Here is a 20,491-nt window from a genome sequence, read left to right as displayed (position 1 = left end):
GTGTACACTCGGGGTTCCGAGATTGAAAAAGGGGAAGTTCACCACATGATACTGCCTGGTTTGGCCACCGGGGATAGCACAACCCTACCACGGGGGTTAAACATGGTATATGATATGATATGATAAGATGAAAATGTTCAGTTATGTTATGCCAAAGCGTTTTTGAATATGAAATGGATCCTTAAATATGAATTGTTGATTTTGAGTATGAAAAGATTGAAAAGTCGCTCTGATTTTCTGATAACACGTTTTTCTGAAATCTGCATAGAAAATAATAAAATGTTTTTGTTTCTGCATACTGAACTTTCTGAAAAGGGCTGATGTTTACATACTAGTATATGCTCTCTGCTTACTGAGTTGTTGATAACTCACCCCTATCCTCATAATATGTTTCAGATAATTTTGATGCAACAGCTGAGAATTAGGAATAGGGAGTATTTGCAAGTTTTGTGGAACATAGAAGACTAAGTGCCTTAGGGTGCAATGACTTTTGGAGAGTAACTTTTTGGTAGTATTGATATTTTATGTGACTTTGGTATGTTGAGTAATGAATATTTCTAGTCTTTGTGGAAAAGTTATGTATAACGACGAGATACCATTGATGTGCCCGTACGTAGGAACATGGATATTTGTGTCGAACAAATAGCTTAATATGTTATGGAGACTCTGGTTTATTTTAAATGCATTATTTGGAATTGATTTTAGGTGATATGAGTTAACTCTCCAGACCCTCTGGGTCGGGGCGTTACATGTCAGATTTGCATAGTTATCCGATTTATATATATATATATATATGTATATGTGTTTATATGCATATTTTATTTATCCTCTTATTTATTTCTATTTACCTGGTATTTTAGTTTTCTTTTATTTTAGAACGTTTCACCGAGTTTAGACTTTCAGGATGGCTGCTCGTCGTAGAGTTCGAACTCTTGAAGATTTGAATGAAGACGACAATGGTGGGGGTTGCACGTTCGAACAATTTAATCGAACGCATCCTCCCACCTTTGATGGAAGAGGTGATGCGAACACTACGGAAGATTGGATACAAGACATTGAAGAAATATTTGGTGTTTTGGAGTGTACCGATCAGCAAAAAGTCAAGTTCGCAGCCTTCAAACTATTTGGAGAAGCCAAGAGATGGTGGAATCCTGAGAAAGTTATCAGGGAAGCTGAGGGGATTGGAGTAATTGTTTGGGCTCAATTCAAGCAGAGTTTCTTCGATCAATTTTTCCCTAAGGCAGATAGGGATGCTAGAGCCTGAGAGTTCACCAACTGGGTGCAAGGGACCATGACTGTGCGCCAATATGCTGCAAGGTTTGCGGATTTATCACATTTTGCCGCATACTTGATTCCCGATGAGGAGAAAAAGACTAGAAAGTTTGAAGAAGGTTTGAACTACAGGATTTATGAACGGGTGATGGTCTTACAGATTCAGAATTTTTCAGAATTAGTGCACAAGGCGATGCTAGTTGAGCAGAATCTTAAGAGGGGTGTTGAATTGCAAGAACAGAGGAAGAGAGCTGCTCCACAAGGGTTTCCTAGTTCGGATCAAGGGCAATGGAAAAAGAGAAATGAGGGGAGCAGTTCAAGTTAGAGACAGATACATGGAAATCATACACCTAACCCCTGTAAGTTCTGTAACCGCATACACCATGGGGAGTGCAGGAAGGAAGTGGGATCATGTTTCAAATGTGGTAAGGATGGGCATTTCATTAGAGAATGTCCATTGCTTGCGGAGAACAACAGAAGGCCTAACCCACCCCAAAACTTTAGGCCAAATAATCAAGGCAACAATCAGCGGAGGACTGTACCTGCTCGGGTGTTTGCTTTGACACCGGGAGAAGCTGAGGACAAGGATGATGTCATCACAGGTATAATTTTCTAACCATCTCTTAAAATTTTCTTTGTTGAGAATTAAGGAATATTTGTCTTATTATCTCTATGGGTTATATGACGTAACCAGGAATTATTCCCTTATTTCTCAATAAGGCTACTGTTTTATTTGACTCGGGGGCTACCCACTCCTTTATTTCAATGGATTATGTTAAATTGTGCCCCATTGATGCTGATGAGATGGATTACAATTTGAGGGTCTCTACCCCAACTGGTGATATAGTGACTTGTAACAAGATTTTACTCAAGTGTCCAATAACTATTAGCGGGAAAGAAATGCCAGCTAACCTGATAGTCTTTCCTATGACTGGGTTTGATGTGATTTTGGGGATGGATTGGTTAGCTTCCAGTTATGCTAGTATTGATTGTTTTAAAAGGGAAGTGGTGTTCAAGTTTCCGGAAGAAGAGGAACTTCGATTTATGGGTTCCAGGGTGCGTATCCCTCCATCAGTTATTTCTGCTTTTCAGGTTGATAAGTTAATACGTGACGAGTGTCAAGGGTATTTAGCTTTTGTGGTGGATGAACCAAAGGAAGAATTGAAACTAGAAGAGATTCCAATTGTGAGGGAATATCCAGAAGTTTTTCCTGAAGATTTGTCTGGATTACCGCCTGAGCGGGAGGTAGAGTTTGCTATTGAATTAGCTCCAGGCATGGCGCCTCTTTCCAAAGCCCCTTATCGAATGGCGCCATCAGAGTTAGCTGAGCTCAAAGAACAGTTACAAGACTTGTTAGACAAAGGTTTCATTAGACCTAGTGTGTCACCTTGGGGAGCTCCAGTCTTGTTTGTGAAGAAGAAGGATGGGACAATGAGGATGTGTATGGACTACAGGGAACTGAATCGAGTGACCATAAAGAACAAATATCCGTTGCCCCGCATCGATGATTTATTTGATCAGTTGCAAGGTGCGCAAGTGTTTTCTAAAATTGATCTCAGATCGGGTTATCATCAATTAAAAATCAAGGCGGAGGATGTGCCTAAGACAGCTTTCAGGACCAGGTATGGCCACTATGAATTTTTAGTCATGCCTTTTAGTTTAACCAACGCCCCAGCAGTATTTATGGACTTTATGAATCGAGTATTTCATGAGTTTCTGGATAAATTTGTAGTGGTGTTTATTGATGATATATTAATCTACTCCAAGAGCAAAGCCGAACATGAAGACCATCTGAGACAAGTACTAGGGACAATCAGGGATAAAAAATTATTTGCCAAGTTGAAGAAGTGTGAATTTTGGCTTGAGCCTATTGCATTTTTGGGACATGTGGTCTCAAGGGATGGCATTTCTGTAGACCCCGGGAAGATTGAAGCAATAGTTAACTGGACTCAACCAACCAATGTGCATGAAGTTAGGAGTTTCTTGGGTTTGGCTGGTTATTACCGTCGATTTATAGACAATTTCTCAAAAATAGCGGTTCCCCTTACCGCCCTCACTAGGAAGAACAACAAGTATGTTTGGACTGAAAAATGTGAGGAAAGCTTCCAGGAATTGAAGAAGAGATTGGTGATAGCTCCAGTTCTATCAGTCCCTAGCGAAAGAGGAGGATTTGTGGTTTACAGTGATGCTTCGCGTTTGGGTTTGGGATGTGTATTGATGCAGCATGGGAAAGTAATAGCATACGCTTCTCGGCAACTAAAGACATATGAACAAAATTACCCAATGCATGATTTGGAGTTGGCCGCCGTTGTCTTTGCACTTAAAATCTAGAGGCATTATTTATATGGTGAAAGGTGCGAAATCTACACGGATCACAAGAGTTTGAAATACTTCTTCACTCAAAAAGAACTGAATATGAGACAGAGGAGATGGCTCGAACTAGTTAAGGACTATGACTGCAACATTAACTACCATCTAGGCAAAGCTAATGTTGTAGCTAATGCACTTAGCAGGAAGCCAATGGGACCAGTAATTACAACTCTTACCACTCAGCCCCACTTATTAATGGACTTGGAAAGAGCCACTATTGAAGTAGTTGTGGGTGACCAGCAGGCATTAATAGCCAGTTTAATAGTTCAACCAGCTTTGATAGACAGAATCAAGCTCGCCCAAAAAGAAGATTCTAAGTTGGCGAGATTAATTGAAGAAGTAGAAAAAGGGGATAAACCTGAGTTTAATGTTTCTGAAAATGGAGTATTAAGGTTTGGAAACAGATGTTGTGTGCCGGACAGTGTTGTAATAAAAAGACTTATCCTTGAAGAAGCGCACCGCTCCCCTTACACAGTTCACCCAGGTAGTACGAAAATGTATCGAGATTTGAAAGAGTCTTTTTGGTGGGAAGGCATGAAGAGAGAGATTGCTCAATTTGTGGCACAGTGCTTAACATGCCAACAGGTGAAAGTAGAACACCAACGACCAGCAGGGTTATTGCAATCACTTCAGATTCCAGAATGGAAATGGGAGCATATTTCTATGGACTTTATTACAGGCCTTCCACGGGCACCGACCGGACAAGATGCAATTTGGGTGATAGTAGACCGTTTGATGAAGACAGCTCATTTTGTACCTATCAAAGTTTCTTATAAGTTGGAGAAACTAGCCGAGCTTTATATACAGGAAATAGTGAGGTTGCATGGGGTACCTGTATCCATTGTGTCGGATAGAGATCCGCGTTTCACTTCGAAATTTTGGCGAAGCTTACAAGAGGCCATGGGCACAAAATTAAATTTCAGCACGGCTTTTCACCCACAGACAGATGGTCAGTCGGAAAAGACCATTCAAATTTTGGAAGACATGTTGAGAGCTTGTATGCTGGATTTTAAGGCATCTTGGATTCGATACTTGCCTTTGGTCGAGTTCGCTTATAATAACAGTTACCAGGCTAGTATTGAGATGGCACCTTATGAAGCACTTTACGGTAGGAAGTGTAGATCTCCTTTATATTGGGACGAGGTGGGAGAAAGACAACTTTTGGGTCCAGAAATCATTCAGAAGACAACAGAGAAGATTGAGACCATTCGAGCTAGAATGAGAGTAGCTCAGAGTCGACAGAAAAGCTATGCAGATAATCGTCGTTGCCAATTAGAATTTGAGGTTGGGGACAAGGTATTCTTGAGGATTGCACCCATGAGAGGGGTTATGAGGTTTGGAAAGAAGGGTAAGTTGAGCCCTAGGTATATCGGACCATTTGAGATTCTTGATCCGATTGGACCAGTGGCTTACAGAGTAGCCCTACCACCCGCACTCTCAGGTGTACACAATGTATTTCACGTATCTATGCTGAGGAAGTATGTACCTGACCCCACCCACGTTATTGATTACGAGCCTCTTCATTTTTAGGAAGATCTGACTTATACAGAGAGCCGGTGCGGATTGTAGAGAGAAAAGAACAAGTGTTACGTAATCGGACTATTCCATTGGTTAAGGTGGTATGGAATAATCATGCTATCAATGAAGCCTCTTGGGAATTAGAAGAGGAAATGCAAGTCAAGTACCCACAGTTGTTCGACTACGATCCTAATAGCTTGTGACAAATTCCGGGGACGGAATTTTTATAAGGGGGGAAGAATGTAACAACCGGGCTTTAAGCCCAGCCCGTTGGAGAAACCCAGCCCGCGAGCAACATGTGTTAGTCGAACGACGTCATTTTGGGGAGGGATTTAATTCCCTTCATGCCGTGCACTGTTTTTCTTCGTCCTCCACTGCGTTCCTTCATTCTGCACTTCGGACAGCATTTCCGCAATTCCCTCCTCTCTCGTGCAACTGCTTCCCATGCTCCACGATCTCTACCTTCGGTTCCGCACATGATGAGCCTTCCTCACCACATTTCCGAACCACTCAAACTCTCTATCTTGCGCGGACTGGTATTTCATCCTTAGCCAACATATCCGTTTGCGTGGGTCTCGAGTTTTCTGGTTCTTCGAAGGTGAGCCATCGTCCTCTCTCATTCTCTGCATTTTTTTTTTTTGTTCTTTCTTTCTGTTTCACTAGCAATTCGTGAATTATTTTCTTTAGGTTTTGTCACTTTGCAGCATATTTGTGGGTACCGAAATCTGAGTGCCGTGGTTGGGTTTTCCCTCTTTGAGTTCTTGAATTTAATTTTCGGTAACTCTCGCTCCACCCACTGAACCGTTTGTCACTCTTAATTCTATACTTGCTGTTAATCCTCTTAATTCTTCCTTCAATCCGACTTTCCCTCTCTTTCTTTTTATGTATATTCTTCTTTCTTTTTCTTTTCTTTCTTTTTTCTGGTTTTATGTTCACTAGAGATTGCTGTGAATAATTTTGGGCGTGAATTGCAGTGACCATTCGAAGTGGTTGAAGTTTTGGGACGTGAATTGCAGTGGCCATTCGAAGTGGTTGAAGTTTGTATTTTCTGTTGGGGTAAGTTCCTCGTAGCTGTTGGTGGTTTTTAAATGATAGGTTAGACTGTGAAATATAATAGAGTTACTGACTTGATGGTGGTTGAGTGTGATGGAATTCTTGATGTTGAGATATATGATTTTGGATGATTTGTGAGACTGTTTTTGAATTATTATTGAGACTTCTTGGTGTAAATGATGGGTGTTGGAACTAGTTGTATTGAACTCTCATGCAAGTCTTAATGTGCTGAATGAATAAAATATTGATGCGGACACTGAAATTGTTTTATTCGAAGGTTGGAAGTGAAGTTTGGGTTGGGTTATGTTTTTAATTATTGAAGTTGCAATTGTTGGTTTTGGAAATAATTATGATTGTTTTGGTGTTATAGAAGGTGGCTGTTTTGGGTTTTAAATGCGAATGATTTGAAGAGAGAGTTGTTCGGGTTTAATTGTTAGATAGTTATGGAGCTATGAAGGGACTTTTTTGATTTATTACTCAATAAATAGCAGTCTACTAGATTGGTTATTAAATGTTGGATATATGTTCTTTTTGTTTAGGTGGTGTTACTATTAGAGTTCCGGCTCAAGGTGTTGATAATACGAAGAAGTCAGGTAATCGGGGTTCATATACTAGTTTTGCATAAAAGAAAAAAATGAGGCTAACTTTGAGAATAAATGTGTTTATTTTCTTTTTGAAAGAAATGATCTGAAAACAACCTCAAAATGTTTATTCTGCATATGCATAAATTCAATATAAGAGAAAGTGTTTTCTGTCATGACTGGTGTAGACATGAGCTGGTTTTGTGCACTTTGTTTTTGAACTATGTAAAAGAGCGAACAAGGAATTCTAAAAATTTTGTTATGAACAAATGAGAATATTTTGTTTATGTTTATCTCGAACATGTGAAATGATATGAAGCTTTTCAATGTTTGTTTTGATATGATGTGTCATCTGAAAACCTTGGCATGAAGTTCTGATTCTGTATATGATTGTAATCGGATTCTCGATGAAATCCATTATGTTTCTGTTAAGGCCCAGCCACAGGTATAATGGTGGTTTATAACCCTACTACGGGGGTGAAACATGGTATACGGCCCAGCCACGGGTATAATGGTGGTTTATAACCCTACCACGAGGGTAAAACATGGAAAATGGTCCAGCCACGGGTATAATGGAGGTTTATAACCCTACCACGGGGGTGAAACATGGAATATGGCCCAGCCACGGGTATAATGGTGGTTGATAACCCTACCACGGGGGTTAAACATGGTATACGGCCCAGCCACGGGTATAATGGTGGTTTATAACCCTAACACGGGGGTGAAACATGGAATATGGCCCAGCCACGGGTATAATGGTGGTTTATAACCCTACCACGGGGGTTAAACATGATATTGTCCCGATATGATATTAAACGATGATAAGATTATAATGTTTCAGTTTAGAAATTCCAACGGATTTTCTTTTTGGAATAAGTTTATTTTTCTGAAAACTTCGCTCTAATGCTTTTGTATAAAGTTTCGTTTCTGTATTCTGGAAGTAAATGTTTTTTTCTGCTTATCAAATGTTATAAATGCTCATGTTTACATGCTAGTATATGCTCTCTGCTTGCTGAGTTGTTGATAACTCACCTCGTTAATCTTCAAAATATTTCAGATGACATCGATGGTTCAGCTGAGGATCAGTATTAGAGTCTTTGGAGAAGATTAGCAGTGATTTGTGGTTGGGTATCTCATGATATTAGTGTTGGTGTTGGAGGTTAATTATTTTTTTAAAATTTGCTTCAATGGATTTAGACGGTTTATGGAGACTTATGTTAATATTATTTTATTTCTAATTGTTATTTGAGACATGAAGAATAATTGATGTTATTTGGGTTGTTGGATTGAATATTGGATAAATGAGTTTATTTGATTTATTTAATTGAAGTATTTACGTTCGATTTGAGGTTTGGGAAAATGGATATATTCTTGAATTTGGAAGTACTCTAGCCTTATTAGAGTTGATTATCAGGTTTTATGAGTTAACTCTCCGGACCCTCGAAGACGGGGCGTTACAGGTGTTGTGGGGGAAATTGGGTACTAAACTCTTATTTTCCACTACTTGTCATCTATAGACTGGTGGTCAGACTGAAGTAGTTAATATGACTTTAATTTAGCTTTTACACATTGTTGTTCATAAGAATTTAAAAACTTGGGAGGATTATTTGCCATTTATAAAGTTCGCATATAATAGGACCATGCATACAAAAACTTCATATCCTCCTTTTGAAATTGTTTATAGTTTTAATCCACTTACTCCTTTAGATTTGATACATTTACCTGTTGATGAAAAGAGTAGCTTGGATGGACAAAAGAAGGCGGAGTTAGTGAAATCACTTCATGAGAGGGTACGGCTTCAAATTTCCCAAAAGAATGAGAGATTTGCTTTTCAAGCCAATACAGGGCGAATGCGTGTCATCTTTGAACCAGGAGATTGGGTTTTGGTTCACATGCGCAAAGAAAGATTCTTAACCCATAGACGGACTAAGTTGCATCCTCGAGGTAATAGACCGTTCCAAATTCTTGAGAAAATTAATGACAATGCATATAAAGTGGATCTTCCAAATGAGTACAATGTGTCTGCTACTTTCAATGTTTCTGATATTTCTCCTTTTGATGTAGGTAAAGATTCGAGGTTGAATCCTTTTGAGGTGCGGGGGAATGATGGGCACCAACATGGACCTAGTCTTAAAGATTCTTTTGCAAGTTTTAGATGGGCTAATTACAAGATCAAGAGCTAAGATGATCAAAGAAACAATGCAAGGATTGGTGTAATCTACTTGGGATGAAGCTAGCAGGAGCCCAACACACAATATGGGCTTTAAATAAGAAGAACCAGTTTTGATCCACTTGATACAAGCTGTGGAAAATATGACTTAGAGTTATTGTTTGGGCCTATTGTTATTGAAGGCTTTCAATTTGTTTAAATTATTTAAATGATTTATTTTATTAGTTTAGAATAATTGAGTTTGAAGATATTTGTCCTACATATGTCATATGTTTTATGTTTTATGAACTAGGGTTTCAATAGAAGTTTTTTAGGGTAGTTTAGGGATTATTTTAATTTTCAGCTAGGGTTTCTTTTGGGAAGGCCTTGGATTTCGCCTAAGGGTATTTTGGGAACAAGGGGTCCTTATTTTGGCCTAGGGTTTATTTTGTTTAGGGGAATGGATATATAAGTTACTGTAGCCGTGGCATGCACTATTCATCAATTTTATGAAATTTGATAAATTTATTCATTGTGAGTTGAGTTTATCTCTTATTGTTCTTGAATAAACTTTTGAATTTATCAGAGGCAAATCATAACCTTTATGGTGTTCTTCCTTATAATTTAGGTTCTTAAGACAGGTTCTTCAACGGGTCTAGATTTTCATATAATCTAGGTTCTTAAAACGAGTTCCTCAAATGGGCTAAATTTTCCATTGGCTTGATTTTGATTTTCTTGGGTGAGCTTTCAAATTGATTGTGACAAAACCAGAAGCGCCACTTGTTTCAAAGAGAGGACGGATTATTTACATTTCATTTGATGGTCAGAGGCAAATTGAAAGCTAAGAAGTGGTAATTCTAAGGATTCCCCCAAGGGAAAATAGAGATATCTCCTACGTTACCCATAATATGTGGAAGTATGAAAAAGATCATGGATGAAATATCAGTGGCTTTAATTACTCCAGTACCACCAATACCGTCGAGGAAACTCGATCGAGGTCATCAAAATCATGAAGAGTAATTCCATAACTTGTTTTATTCTCTGGAAAGTGAGCATGCATCATGAGTTCTGAAAAGTTTTGGAGGACGAAATACAAGATTATTTAATGACGGGAAAACTAAAACATACAATGATCAGCAAATGATTTGTGGTGTCAAACAGTTTTATACACAAACAAGTTCTTCATTTATTTATTTAAAAAAAAAAAAAGGAGAAGTGGATTCTAATTTTATTGAAAAATATTCATTTTTGACAGAGGAATACCTTATTATAATAAGAAGCTTGAGAACAAGTTCGTTATTCCTAATTCTACGCATGCATACCATGCATTCAGAATCCAAACAGACGGAAACTCCATCACAGCAATTCCAGAGGCCGGTGTATACATATAATTTTCAAACGCATCTTAAGACGAAGACCTCCGAAACGTCATACAATTGAAGCAGTCTTGAAACACCGACTTGGCTTATTTTTTTTCTTTTTGTTTTTTCAGAAAAGCGCTCCAAGCTGCTTTGCTTGTATAGTCAAAGCTGCTTCTGTGATACTAGAAGGCGGTTTGGTCTTCCGCTTGGAAAGTAGAGTCTTCAAGTCGTTGGCCACTAGACCAAAGGCTTCAACTTTTGTATGAGTCTTGAGAGTTTGGTTAGAGATTGGGAGCTTGGATAGGCTGAGTGGTGAGGTGGAGTGATCGAGACCCCATTGGAGAAGTTGCACTCCATAGAAATTACCCTATTCAATACACTCGATGCATATCATGGTTTCCCCACTTTTACTGGTTGGGAATTTCAACATAATGCCTTGTGTGATGAATAGCATCACATCAATTGGTCCTCCCTCTCGAAAAATGTAGCTATGCTCATTGTAGTACACTGGCTTCAGATACAAGCAGATCCACTCTAATAGTGCTTTATCTTTATTTATCATTGGCACCAAGCTTGCAAACATTAATTAACAATTAATTAAATACATTATGATATTTTTTATTTTTTATTCATTAGTTGTGTCAGTTGAAGTTAGTTACCATTTTAATTTTAATGATCGACTTATAAAATTACTTAAAATATATTACATCATATGTTAGTTATCCAATTAAACGCATTTTGCTTTATATACTACAAGAAAATTATTTATTTGTGACCATTTATTTCTTATAAAAATAACTAGTTCTCATTAAAATGAATCTGTTTTCATCACACATAATCATTTTTATTGTAAATAATTCGTCACAAATACTCGTTTTTCCTGTAGTATTATATTTTTAAAATTTGCAAGCATGCAGTGCGCCTTTTATTCTAATATTATCTAAAGATATATAAGAAGTAATTAGGAAAGAGTACTCACTTTTTCTAGTATGGGGAAGCAGAGAGTACGCTTTATTTCCATCCTAAGTAATATGGGAAGATGAGGGAACAGATTCTCTGTATCAATGTCTTTCTTTTTTCGCAATTTTCCTTGCATATCAGACATCAGCACCTTTCTTAATTTGATTTTCAGGGAGATTGTTTCGTTCCATCCACAACTATATGCTACTTTCTTTTCCGCTCATCTTTGCCAAATCTTCCTTCTCCATATACGTCTCTAATTGCTTAGATGTCTCCAACTGCATATACGTCTGTAACGTAACAAGATCAATTTACTTTGTCAAATCCAATTTCAAGTTTTTAATTTCTTTTTTTGCTATTTTACTCAACTTTTTATTTTATTTTTTATTTTTATATTCTTCAGCTTCCCATTAATGCTGACACATATAATATCAAAAATGCTGTAGACAATCGGTCTGGGGAACCATTGCCCACATGGAGATGAAATGTAACACCTCGTATTTTTAGTGTATTTTTTAATTGAATGATTATTTGTTATTAATTTAAAAATTAGATTATCTTGTTTTAAATTTTCAAATTTTAGTGGGTTTATTTTTATGATTTTTAATTTGTGAAAATTAAATTTGACATGTTCCTTAATATTAATTATTGTTATGTATTTAATTTTCTTTTCTTATTAAATTAACTTCTTGTTGGATTTAATTATTTATTTTCATTTTAATCACTGCGTTTGAATTATTTTATTTCATTTGCTGTTTTAAAATCGTCTCCCTTTGATCATTTTTGTGACCCAAGATATGAGGATTGAACCTCATTTCTTTTCCTACATTTTCTCTTTCTTCTTTCTTTTTCCTTCCTTTCTCTTTTCTTCTTTTCTTTTCTTTCTTTGTTTTTTTTTCCTTCTTCTCCTGGTCTTTCCCCGCGCGCCGCAACCCCCCTCTCTCTCTCTCTCTCCGTCCGATCCTCCTTCTCACCCCAGCGTCGCCGTGCACCTGCGGTGGTCGACACCGCCCGGCTTCCCAGCACCACCACCCACCGGCGACCTCCCCCTCCGGTTTCCAGCCCCAGCCGCGCCGCCGTTAGCCTCCATGCACCACACGAAGCCGCGGCATTCCTTGCTCCGCCGTCGCGCCACCTCCGGCCACCATCTCTTCACCACATCATCATTGACCTCCTAGCAACTCAATGGACCCAACCCCACCTCCGATCTATCACCGATGAAGCCACACCATCAATATTTCCATTTTGGGTATTTTAGACTTCGACCGCCCTCTGCGCCGCCACCCACGGCCAACCACCACCACCACTAGCTTCACCGACATCCCTAAACCCTACCCTAGCAATCTTGGGTCTTCGTTTACACCCATTCAAAAGTGGATTTTTGAGACCCACGGCCACAGTGCTTTTGGCACTGTTTTGTTGCTGCGTTGCCGCTTCTAGCACCTCCATGACCTTTCAAAAATTATATTATAGCATTGTAAGTATTTTCCCAAAGAACTTTTGATATTTAAATGTATTTCTGCGCTAATTCATATTTACTGTGAATTTATTGGTTGTGCCGGACTAAGTCCGAGGAGTAAGGAGATCGGTTGGATTGGATGATGGAGTTGTTTGTGTGAGATTGGTTTATGCTATGAAATTTGTTGGCTGTTTCGGGTTTAAATATTGGTGTTTTGAGTTTGACGTTGGTCATAGTGAATATTGGTGATTTTTAAGAAGTGATGATATATTTTTGGACGCTTGGTTCAATGTTTTGGAAATGTTTAGAAGGGTTTCTTGGGGCCTTTTAACATCTAGAAGTGTTGAGATATTTTTTTTTCCTGTTGTGGAGTTGTGAACGGAGAGAGAGTAGTGTGTAGAGTCGTCTTGGTTAAATTATTGGCGATTGCTTGGGAGTATGAGCTGCTGAAATAAGTGTGAATTAGTGATAATCGGAGTTGACATTGGTTTTGATGCTTGTATTGGACAATACTGAGATTGGTATAGAATATTTTGGGTCGAAGTGTGGGCTGTCCAGATTGTTATTTGGTTGTTTGAGTTGGATTAAACTTGCTGAATTATGGTTTAGAAATTGGGTCTTAAGTTGTCTAAGACCAATTTTGTGTTGTTGGACTTTAATATTTAGTTTATATTATTTTTATGAACAGGTGACAAGATAGATAGAGACTGTATTCAAGTAATAGATAATGCGCTGCATGAGTCAGGTAAGCGGGGTTCCTATGCTAGGCTTTACACGAATTATTGAGAGTGAGGTTGATTTTTCTGAAAACTTTGCATATTTTTGTTATGAAATGAGAACTTGGAAAAAACAAAACCAACCTCGGTCGTTTATTTGCATACTCATGAAATCTGTGTGGAAAAGGAAAAATATATTCTGACATGCATTGTGTAGACATGAGCTAAATTCTATCATGTGGTTTCTGAAATCTGAAAAAGGAGCGATATTGATAATATGAAAAGTTATGCATTTATTTAGAAAGATATTCTGGCTTTTGTGTTCAGTATGGGTAAACTGTCTGATTCTGTTTTGGTACTCTGTATTATTTTGATATAACATCTGAAAACCTTTGGCATGGTGTACTAGTTTTCGTATTTGACTCTGTCTTTGCTTTGCTCTGCTCTGCTCTGTTATGCTCTGCTCTGTTTGGGTTGGTACCAACTTCTCTGTCTCTGAGTGCACCCACTTTGGAAACAAAGTGGTTTTATTGTGGTCTTTCTGTGTGCACACTCGGGGCTCCGAGAAGAATAAAGAAAAGATTTCACCTCTGTCTCTGCCTGGTTTGGCCACTGGGGTTAGCACAACCCTACCACGGGGGTGAAACATGGTCTCTGCTCTGTTTTGATCTGATGATGATACTCAGTTTATGTTATGCCAAAGCACTATGGGTTTTACTTGTCTTAAAATCATCGCTCTGTTACTTTTGAAAATATGTTATGTTCTGCATGATAACTCTGGAAAATATTTTGTTCTGCATGCTCTACTTTGTAAATGCTCATGTTTGCACGCTAGCATATGATTTCTGCTTACTGAGTTGTTGATAACTCACCCCCTATCATTATAATATTTTTCAAATGATGTGGAGAGTTCAAATGAGGACCTGGATTAGATTGCTATTTGTGTTTAAGCTGAGGAGATGTTGGTAAAAGAAGGACTTCTGGTGTTATGACTACCGAGAGATTACAGACTCCTTAGTTTATTTTAGCTGCAGTAATGACTTTGTGGAGTTTTCAAGGTGGTTATTTAGAACTCTTGCTATTGAGTTTTGCTATTAAAGATTTGAGTTTTATTTTAGTTGTGTTGGAAAATAAGTTCTTAAGAGACAGGTAGTAAGTCTCCAGACCATCTGGGTTTGGGACGTTACATGAAACGTCCCGTTTCATTTGATGACTCAAAACGCACGCGCTGGCCTTGTTGTTTCGTGCTGCTACTAGGCCATGGAGATGAAGCCATAGAGATCCCGAAAAAGCTTCTCGAGTACAAAATTATTCTTCCCCAGAAAGAATTTACAGTTCAAAAAAAAAAAAGAGAAGGGGGGTTTGGGAGGAGTTTCGAAATTACACATGGGTTTTTTTGTTTCGTGCTGCTACTTAGACTTGAAGATCTCTACCAGATGTTCAGGTTGCCCAGCGATGTAATCGAGGAGTCCCTCTCCAGCCTTATCATCGCCGTGGACGTCGGTGCCCTTTAACGAAGTCCGGCCGAAGAAGATCATGACGAAGAGGAAGAGTGCGGTGGGGAGAAAGAGGGGCCAGAAGTAAGCCAAGATGGTGACGAAACTGGGTGCTACAAGCGGATGATGGAGACGATGGTGAGAAAGAGGGTTAGAGCGAAGATGATGGGGAACCTTTTTTTTTTTTTTTTAAATAATAAAATCATAATCTTATATTATAGAACGAATAAAATGGTGGTTAACTACAATATCCAGTTAAATTTTAATTAAAAGGAAACATTGAACTACAAGAATGGGTAAATTAACTCCTTAATTTCAGGCTTGCCAGGTGTTCATACTCATTTCATTTACTTAATTGCTCATGTTGTCTTTCTCACTGGCTACATTAGTACTAGCTCCTGAGGTTTTCGAAGGAGGTGGTTCAGAACAAGCCCTCAGGATAGCCTCATTCTGCCAAACGCAGAGGAGGCACTTCTTAGCGTTGGCTTTGCGAGTGGTAGTACTGAGGTTGATTCGCTTCCAAATTAGACCTCCCGAATCTTGTTTCTTCACTATTTCCATCAATCTTGTCCCCCAGAACGCACCCCCCATCTTTCTATGTCTTCGGTCTGGCTGAGGAACAAAATTGGCACCGTTTCTATTCATACGATGATGGGGGGAACTTTTACTCGAGAAGCTTTTCCGGGATATCCATGGCTTCTTGGGTTTGTATGATCGATCTATGTCTAGAATTGGATTGTCTAAATATTCGGTTAGATAATCAGAGATGATTTCTATATATATATATATACAACGTCGGTAACAAATGTACGTACATGACTGGCTGGGATATACAGAAACAGATTGAATGAAGCTCGCGCGACCAAAACGGAACTTTTAAATAGGGTCGTAGTCTTGTTGAGTTTTCTCCACGCCAAATAGATACGGGAAATGCTAGGCACATATTGGAAGAGAACAATAGCATTCAGGAACTTCCTTCTGTTCAAAGATGTCGAACCCCTCATTTCTGAAAAAATAATTGGAACTACAACCTGCAGGACAGATTACAAAGGTATATACAGTACGTACTACGTGCATGTAAGTTCGATTTATGGATTACATGATGCATTTTGTATTCAAAACAGATGTAATTAATTTCCTCGGTCGTATTCTAGTAGTAGTACTCTAATCACGAGGCCTCACCTCTGAGACAGGAAGAATGGCGAGAATATCAAGAACCAAGAATCCACGAAAGTACCTCTTTGCTATCAGCCAAGCATTTGTAACCAAAACAGTTTCTCAATGTTCACGTTTGATCTCGTCTATATATGGACGTAGAAATTGCAATATGATGTTCACAAGATAAATCATATCAGTGACTGATCGCAAACAGAGAGCAATAATCTTCAATGTTTTATCTAGCACAAGGCACTTTTTCTCTTCGTTGACCACAGGAATGTAGAAGAACAAAAGGGTCAACTGATATTGCAATATTCATACACGACACCACGAAAATCACATTCCAGATTTCTAGGAACCGCCCCTCTGGGTGAAGATTTTTCACAATCCAACTCTCTTTTGTTTTCCCCTTTTCTTATGAATTCTCAATATCCAGGCCCCTGATGATCACCACAATATAACAAACAATCTAGTCACCGTCAGACTCATAGGGTGCCTTAATGCATTAATACCATGCGCCTTTGAGCCGTACAAATTCATGTGAAACATATTTGAAGCTCTGTACATAGTAATACTAACAGATAATTCTACATATAATCGTGAAGTGCGTAGACGCTGTGTAATCGCTTTAAAAAAGAATGATATCCACTATTAAAAAATTAATTTTTTTTCACGTGAATCTCATATTTTATTCACTTTTTTCAAAGTGATTACGCAGTAATTGTACATTTCACAGTTGCAAATATATTTTCTCAACACTAAATACACTTTTCGAGTTTCGCACATTCTATTTGAAAAAAATAGAATTTACTATTAAAAGAATATTTTTTTACTTAGATTGATTTCATATATATATATATATATATATATATATATATATTTATGAGAAATGATAAATGTAATCTTAAATATGCAAGCGTCGTGCAATCGCTTTGAAAAAAATGAATAAATATAGAGTAATATTACATATAGTCATTGAGTGCGCAAGCGTCATGTAGTCATTTTGAAAAAAGAGTGAGATCTACTATTAAAAATTTTTTTTTTTTTATATGAGTCTCATATTTATTCAATTTTTTCAAAGAAAATGCACAAGATACCTTAAAATTGTAAATATAATTTCTCAGTTATATACTGGGCACAAGAGAAAAAAGACAAGAAAAAGAAAATACTAACCTCGCGCGGCTGATTCTCTTGCAGAAGCCCATGGCGTTTAAGTTGAGTACTCATGAGTACTGAAGCGCCTTATCACTGAAAAAGTAAAAAGGTCTCAAATAAGTATTAATCAAGCTCTAGATCAACCATAATTAACCGGCCAACTTAATTATAACGAGATTTCTTAATTACCAGCACAATAATTTGAATTTTGATTCCTAAACATTGGAAAGCATATTAATTAGAGAAATAGCATGTTTCATGATTTATTCAAAGGCAGAAGGAAAAGGTATATCCACCGCAGCTCTACTAGAAGAACAGTAGAACTGCATGTGCAGCTTAATTAAACACGATCATCAAGAAGCAAACTCACTAGAATAGTCAAGTGCAAGAAAATAATTCTAGACGGTAAGATAGATTTTTTAACTGGAAAACAAACCAGAAAAAAAAAAAGGAAGAAGTAAATTAAATAGAAGTAAATAATAAAGATTTCTAAATGATCCTTACGCACCACTTGTAGTAAATGCAGAGATCGGTTTAGATCGAGCATGTTGTGTGTGTGTATATATATATATATATATATATTATATATATATATATATGTGTGTGTAAATCATTGACTAGCTCTTTTAAAATATAAGCCATGTGATTTGGACTTTCTATTGGAGCGTTATACGAACCTTCCTCACATAAAAAATAAAAATAATATTTAAATCTAACTCTTTCTATTATCTTAAATTTTTAGAATAAGTGATAATGACCGGGATACATGATGGGAAGCAAAGAATAGCTAGCGCACAGAAATCTGTGGCTTTGTTTAATATATAATTAGCGTGGATGGAGATGCAGGTCATGTCTCTTTATTCCTTTCTTCTAGTTCTGGTCGATCGATAATCTAAAATCCCCTCGACTCTTTCTTTTTCTTTTTCTTTTCTCTTTCCGTACCGCTTGAACTGATCTCTTAATTTCTACCTTCCTTCTAGATCAGTCTAGCTAGACAACTAATTAACTCCCCCTCCAGCCTTTCTTTATTCTTTCCTTACGAACAACTTAATTCGTAACATTAAATTATTGGACTAATTAACCTTGCATATTGATCTAGTTATTTATATTCCTTAGATCTTCTTGTCTTCCTTTCCTGTTTGATCTCTCTAATTCCTGTCAAGTACAATGCGTGCAGCATGCACTCACAAGGGATTCACTTCTGCCAATACTCGCTTGTATTAAATAATTAGATGAAGCAGTTATAAACTTGAAAATGAATAATGTTTGTATTTAAAGGGTGTTTGAATGTTGAATGAGATGAACTGGGTTCATGAGACCATCTCATGTGAAACCAAACTGGACCAAACTAAAGGAGAAAGAAGGTGGGGCCGATCGAAGAGAGGGCGGAATTTATTTCATCATACTCAATCCCCCATATTATAGTCCGCGTCTGCAAATGGAACCTTCGCAAAAACTTTGATTCAAACGATGATGTCTTCGTCTTAGTATTTCCTTTAAAGTACGGTTAAGTTCATTTATAGTGGCACACAAAAAATCGTTAATCCACTTTTAGGTGGGCTGTAGTTTTTTCTTTTGACGCGAATTATATCTACGCATGCAGAATCAGTACTGCAGACTCTACTGGCCAAAGCAGATATACAATGTCCCTTTCTTTTCGCCACACCTTTTCCTCGAAGGCTTGTGCTGGTAATAGGGACAACTAATGTATATATAATATATCAGTACTCCAGATTGCATGTGCGCTTTTCTCCTTTCATTATTTTTCCAGTAATACTACTGTAAATTAAGCATGAGGCATGATCACGAAGAAGTGATTGTCGTAGTACTGAAGTAAGTTGTACTAAATTCACTTTGGAAATCCCGCGGGCGGACCAACAAAACAATGCCGAACGTCAGTACGCACGTACAGTTCTAAGTAGTAAAGGTGACCTAAAAAGTAAAAGTAACGTCGCAATAGTTCAAGAAATTTAACAAAAGTAAATTCACAATGCAGACCCAATATTCATATACAGCTCATGCTCTTTTTTGAGGCCCACTGTATAATTCTTCTTTTAAACCTTGTTTTATGATGTAATTTGAAAGTGAACGTCTTCTCAATTGCACCGTGGCCGGTTTAGCCAGTTTTGGCTTTAGGCCAAGGCTCCTTCTCTCTCAGCACTAGCCGGCCCTATTTTTTAGAGAGAGAGATTCATCATTCTCTCTAGAAACCACCCCACACCAGAAACGGCATAGGAGAGGAGTTTCGGCTCCCCCCTCCCTCATCTCTCCTTCCTCTCATCTCTAATTTTCTCATTTTCTTTTTCATTTTTGGGTGTTTTTTCAGGGCTACGTATGGAGGAAGGCCGATTTGCTACCTTCCGGTGTCCGGCGTCTACCACGCGCCCTATTGCAGACTTCCCAAGGCACCAATCCTTCAGACGGGTGAAGAATTTTGCCTAACGAAGTGGCGCGTGAACTGCATGTGCGGTCCAAAGTGTGCACGTGAAACCCATGCATCATCGCTAAGGGTGCACTTCTGCCACCACGACACGGCTTTTTTGAGTCCAGGACCACCGGTTACTTCAGACCTGATCGGCCACCATACCTCCAGGGTGGCGCATGGCTCTCACGCTCCATCACAATCACTATTTTTATATTGTATTTTCTTTCAAGGTCGAAAATGCGGATCTAAATCTTTTCAATATGTAATCCGTTATTTTTTCATGTTTTTTTAATTTATGTAAACTCTTTTGTTTTAGAAAAATAAAAATAAAAAAACACAGTCTCTAGGACTTTTGTCCGTAGAGTGTGTCCTCTACTCCATCTTAGACGGAGTATGGAGCCGGTTTGGTTAACTCTGTCTTGGACAGTGGTGTACTGTCTCTCAGACTTTAGGTCTATAGAGGTTCGCTGCTAGGGCTAGACCATGTCAGTCACAGTTGTGTACTGGGGAGCTATCAATGTTGTAGTTGGCTTGTAATGTATGTTTCAGGTCAAGTTTATAATGTCCATTATGAATGAATGCAATATGCTTTTCTCAAAAATAAAAAAATAAAAAAATTGCACCTTGGTTGGATCACGTTTTTTATTACTAATATCTCTTAGAAAGAAGCTCCATCCCATATAGAAGACAAGTTATAGATTTATGATATAGGAAAAAGTAAAACATATCACGTGGTATGTATGAAATGGTCATTTGTGACTAGTTATAAAATTGTACTAAAAAATGAATATTTCTTACGAGAATGACTATTTACAGCA

General features: G+C 37.9%; 1 protein-coding gene across 1 annotated transcript; it reads left to right on the top strand.

Moving 5' to 3' along the window:
* Positions 1 to 1,420: 1,420 nt before the first annotated feature.
* LOC108983816 lies at positions 1,421 to 19,676 on the top strand. The gene is made up of 7 exons (XM_035695228.1): positions 1,421 to 1,557; positions 1,669 to 1,874; positions 1,967 to 2,207; positions 2,274 to 2,635; positions 13,412 to 13,468; positions 18,852 to 18,937; positions 19,575 to 19,676. The coding sequence occupies exons 1-7, from the start codon at positions 1,421 to 1,423 to the stop codon at positions 19,674 to 19,676; spliced, it is 1,191 nt and encodes a 396-aa protein (XP_035551121.1).
* Positions 19,677 to 20,491: the final 815 nt, after the last annotated feature.

The sequence above is a fragment of the Juglans regia genome, chromosome 10 (assembly GCF_001411555.2).
Source record: "Juglans regia cultivar Chandler chromosome 10, Walnut 2.0, whole genome shotgun sequence".
Taxonomy (NCBI): domain Eukaryota; kingdom Viridiplantae; phylum Streptophyta; class Magnoliopsida; order Fagales; family Juglandaceae; genus Juglans; species Juglans regia.
Note: the sequence above shows the minus strand (reverse complement) of the source record. Positions and strands in the feature narration are given on the sequence as shown.

Excerpts from the sequence above, each read along its gene's own strand:
- LOC108983816 (XM_035695228.1), top strand. The coding sequence starts at position 1,421 with ATGGTCTTACAGATTCAGAATTTTTCAGAATTAGTGCACAAGGCGATG. Across the intron at positions 2,636-13,411 it reads ACAAGACTTGTTAGACAAAG|GTGACAAGATAGATAGAGAC; the intron begins GTTTCATTAGAC and ends TTTTATGAACAG. Across the intron at positions 13,469-18,851 it reads TAATGCGCTGCATGAGTCAG|AATCAGTACTGCAGACTCTA; the intron begins GTAAGCGGGGTT and ends CTACGCATGCAG.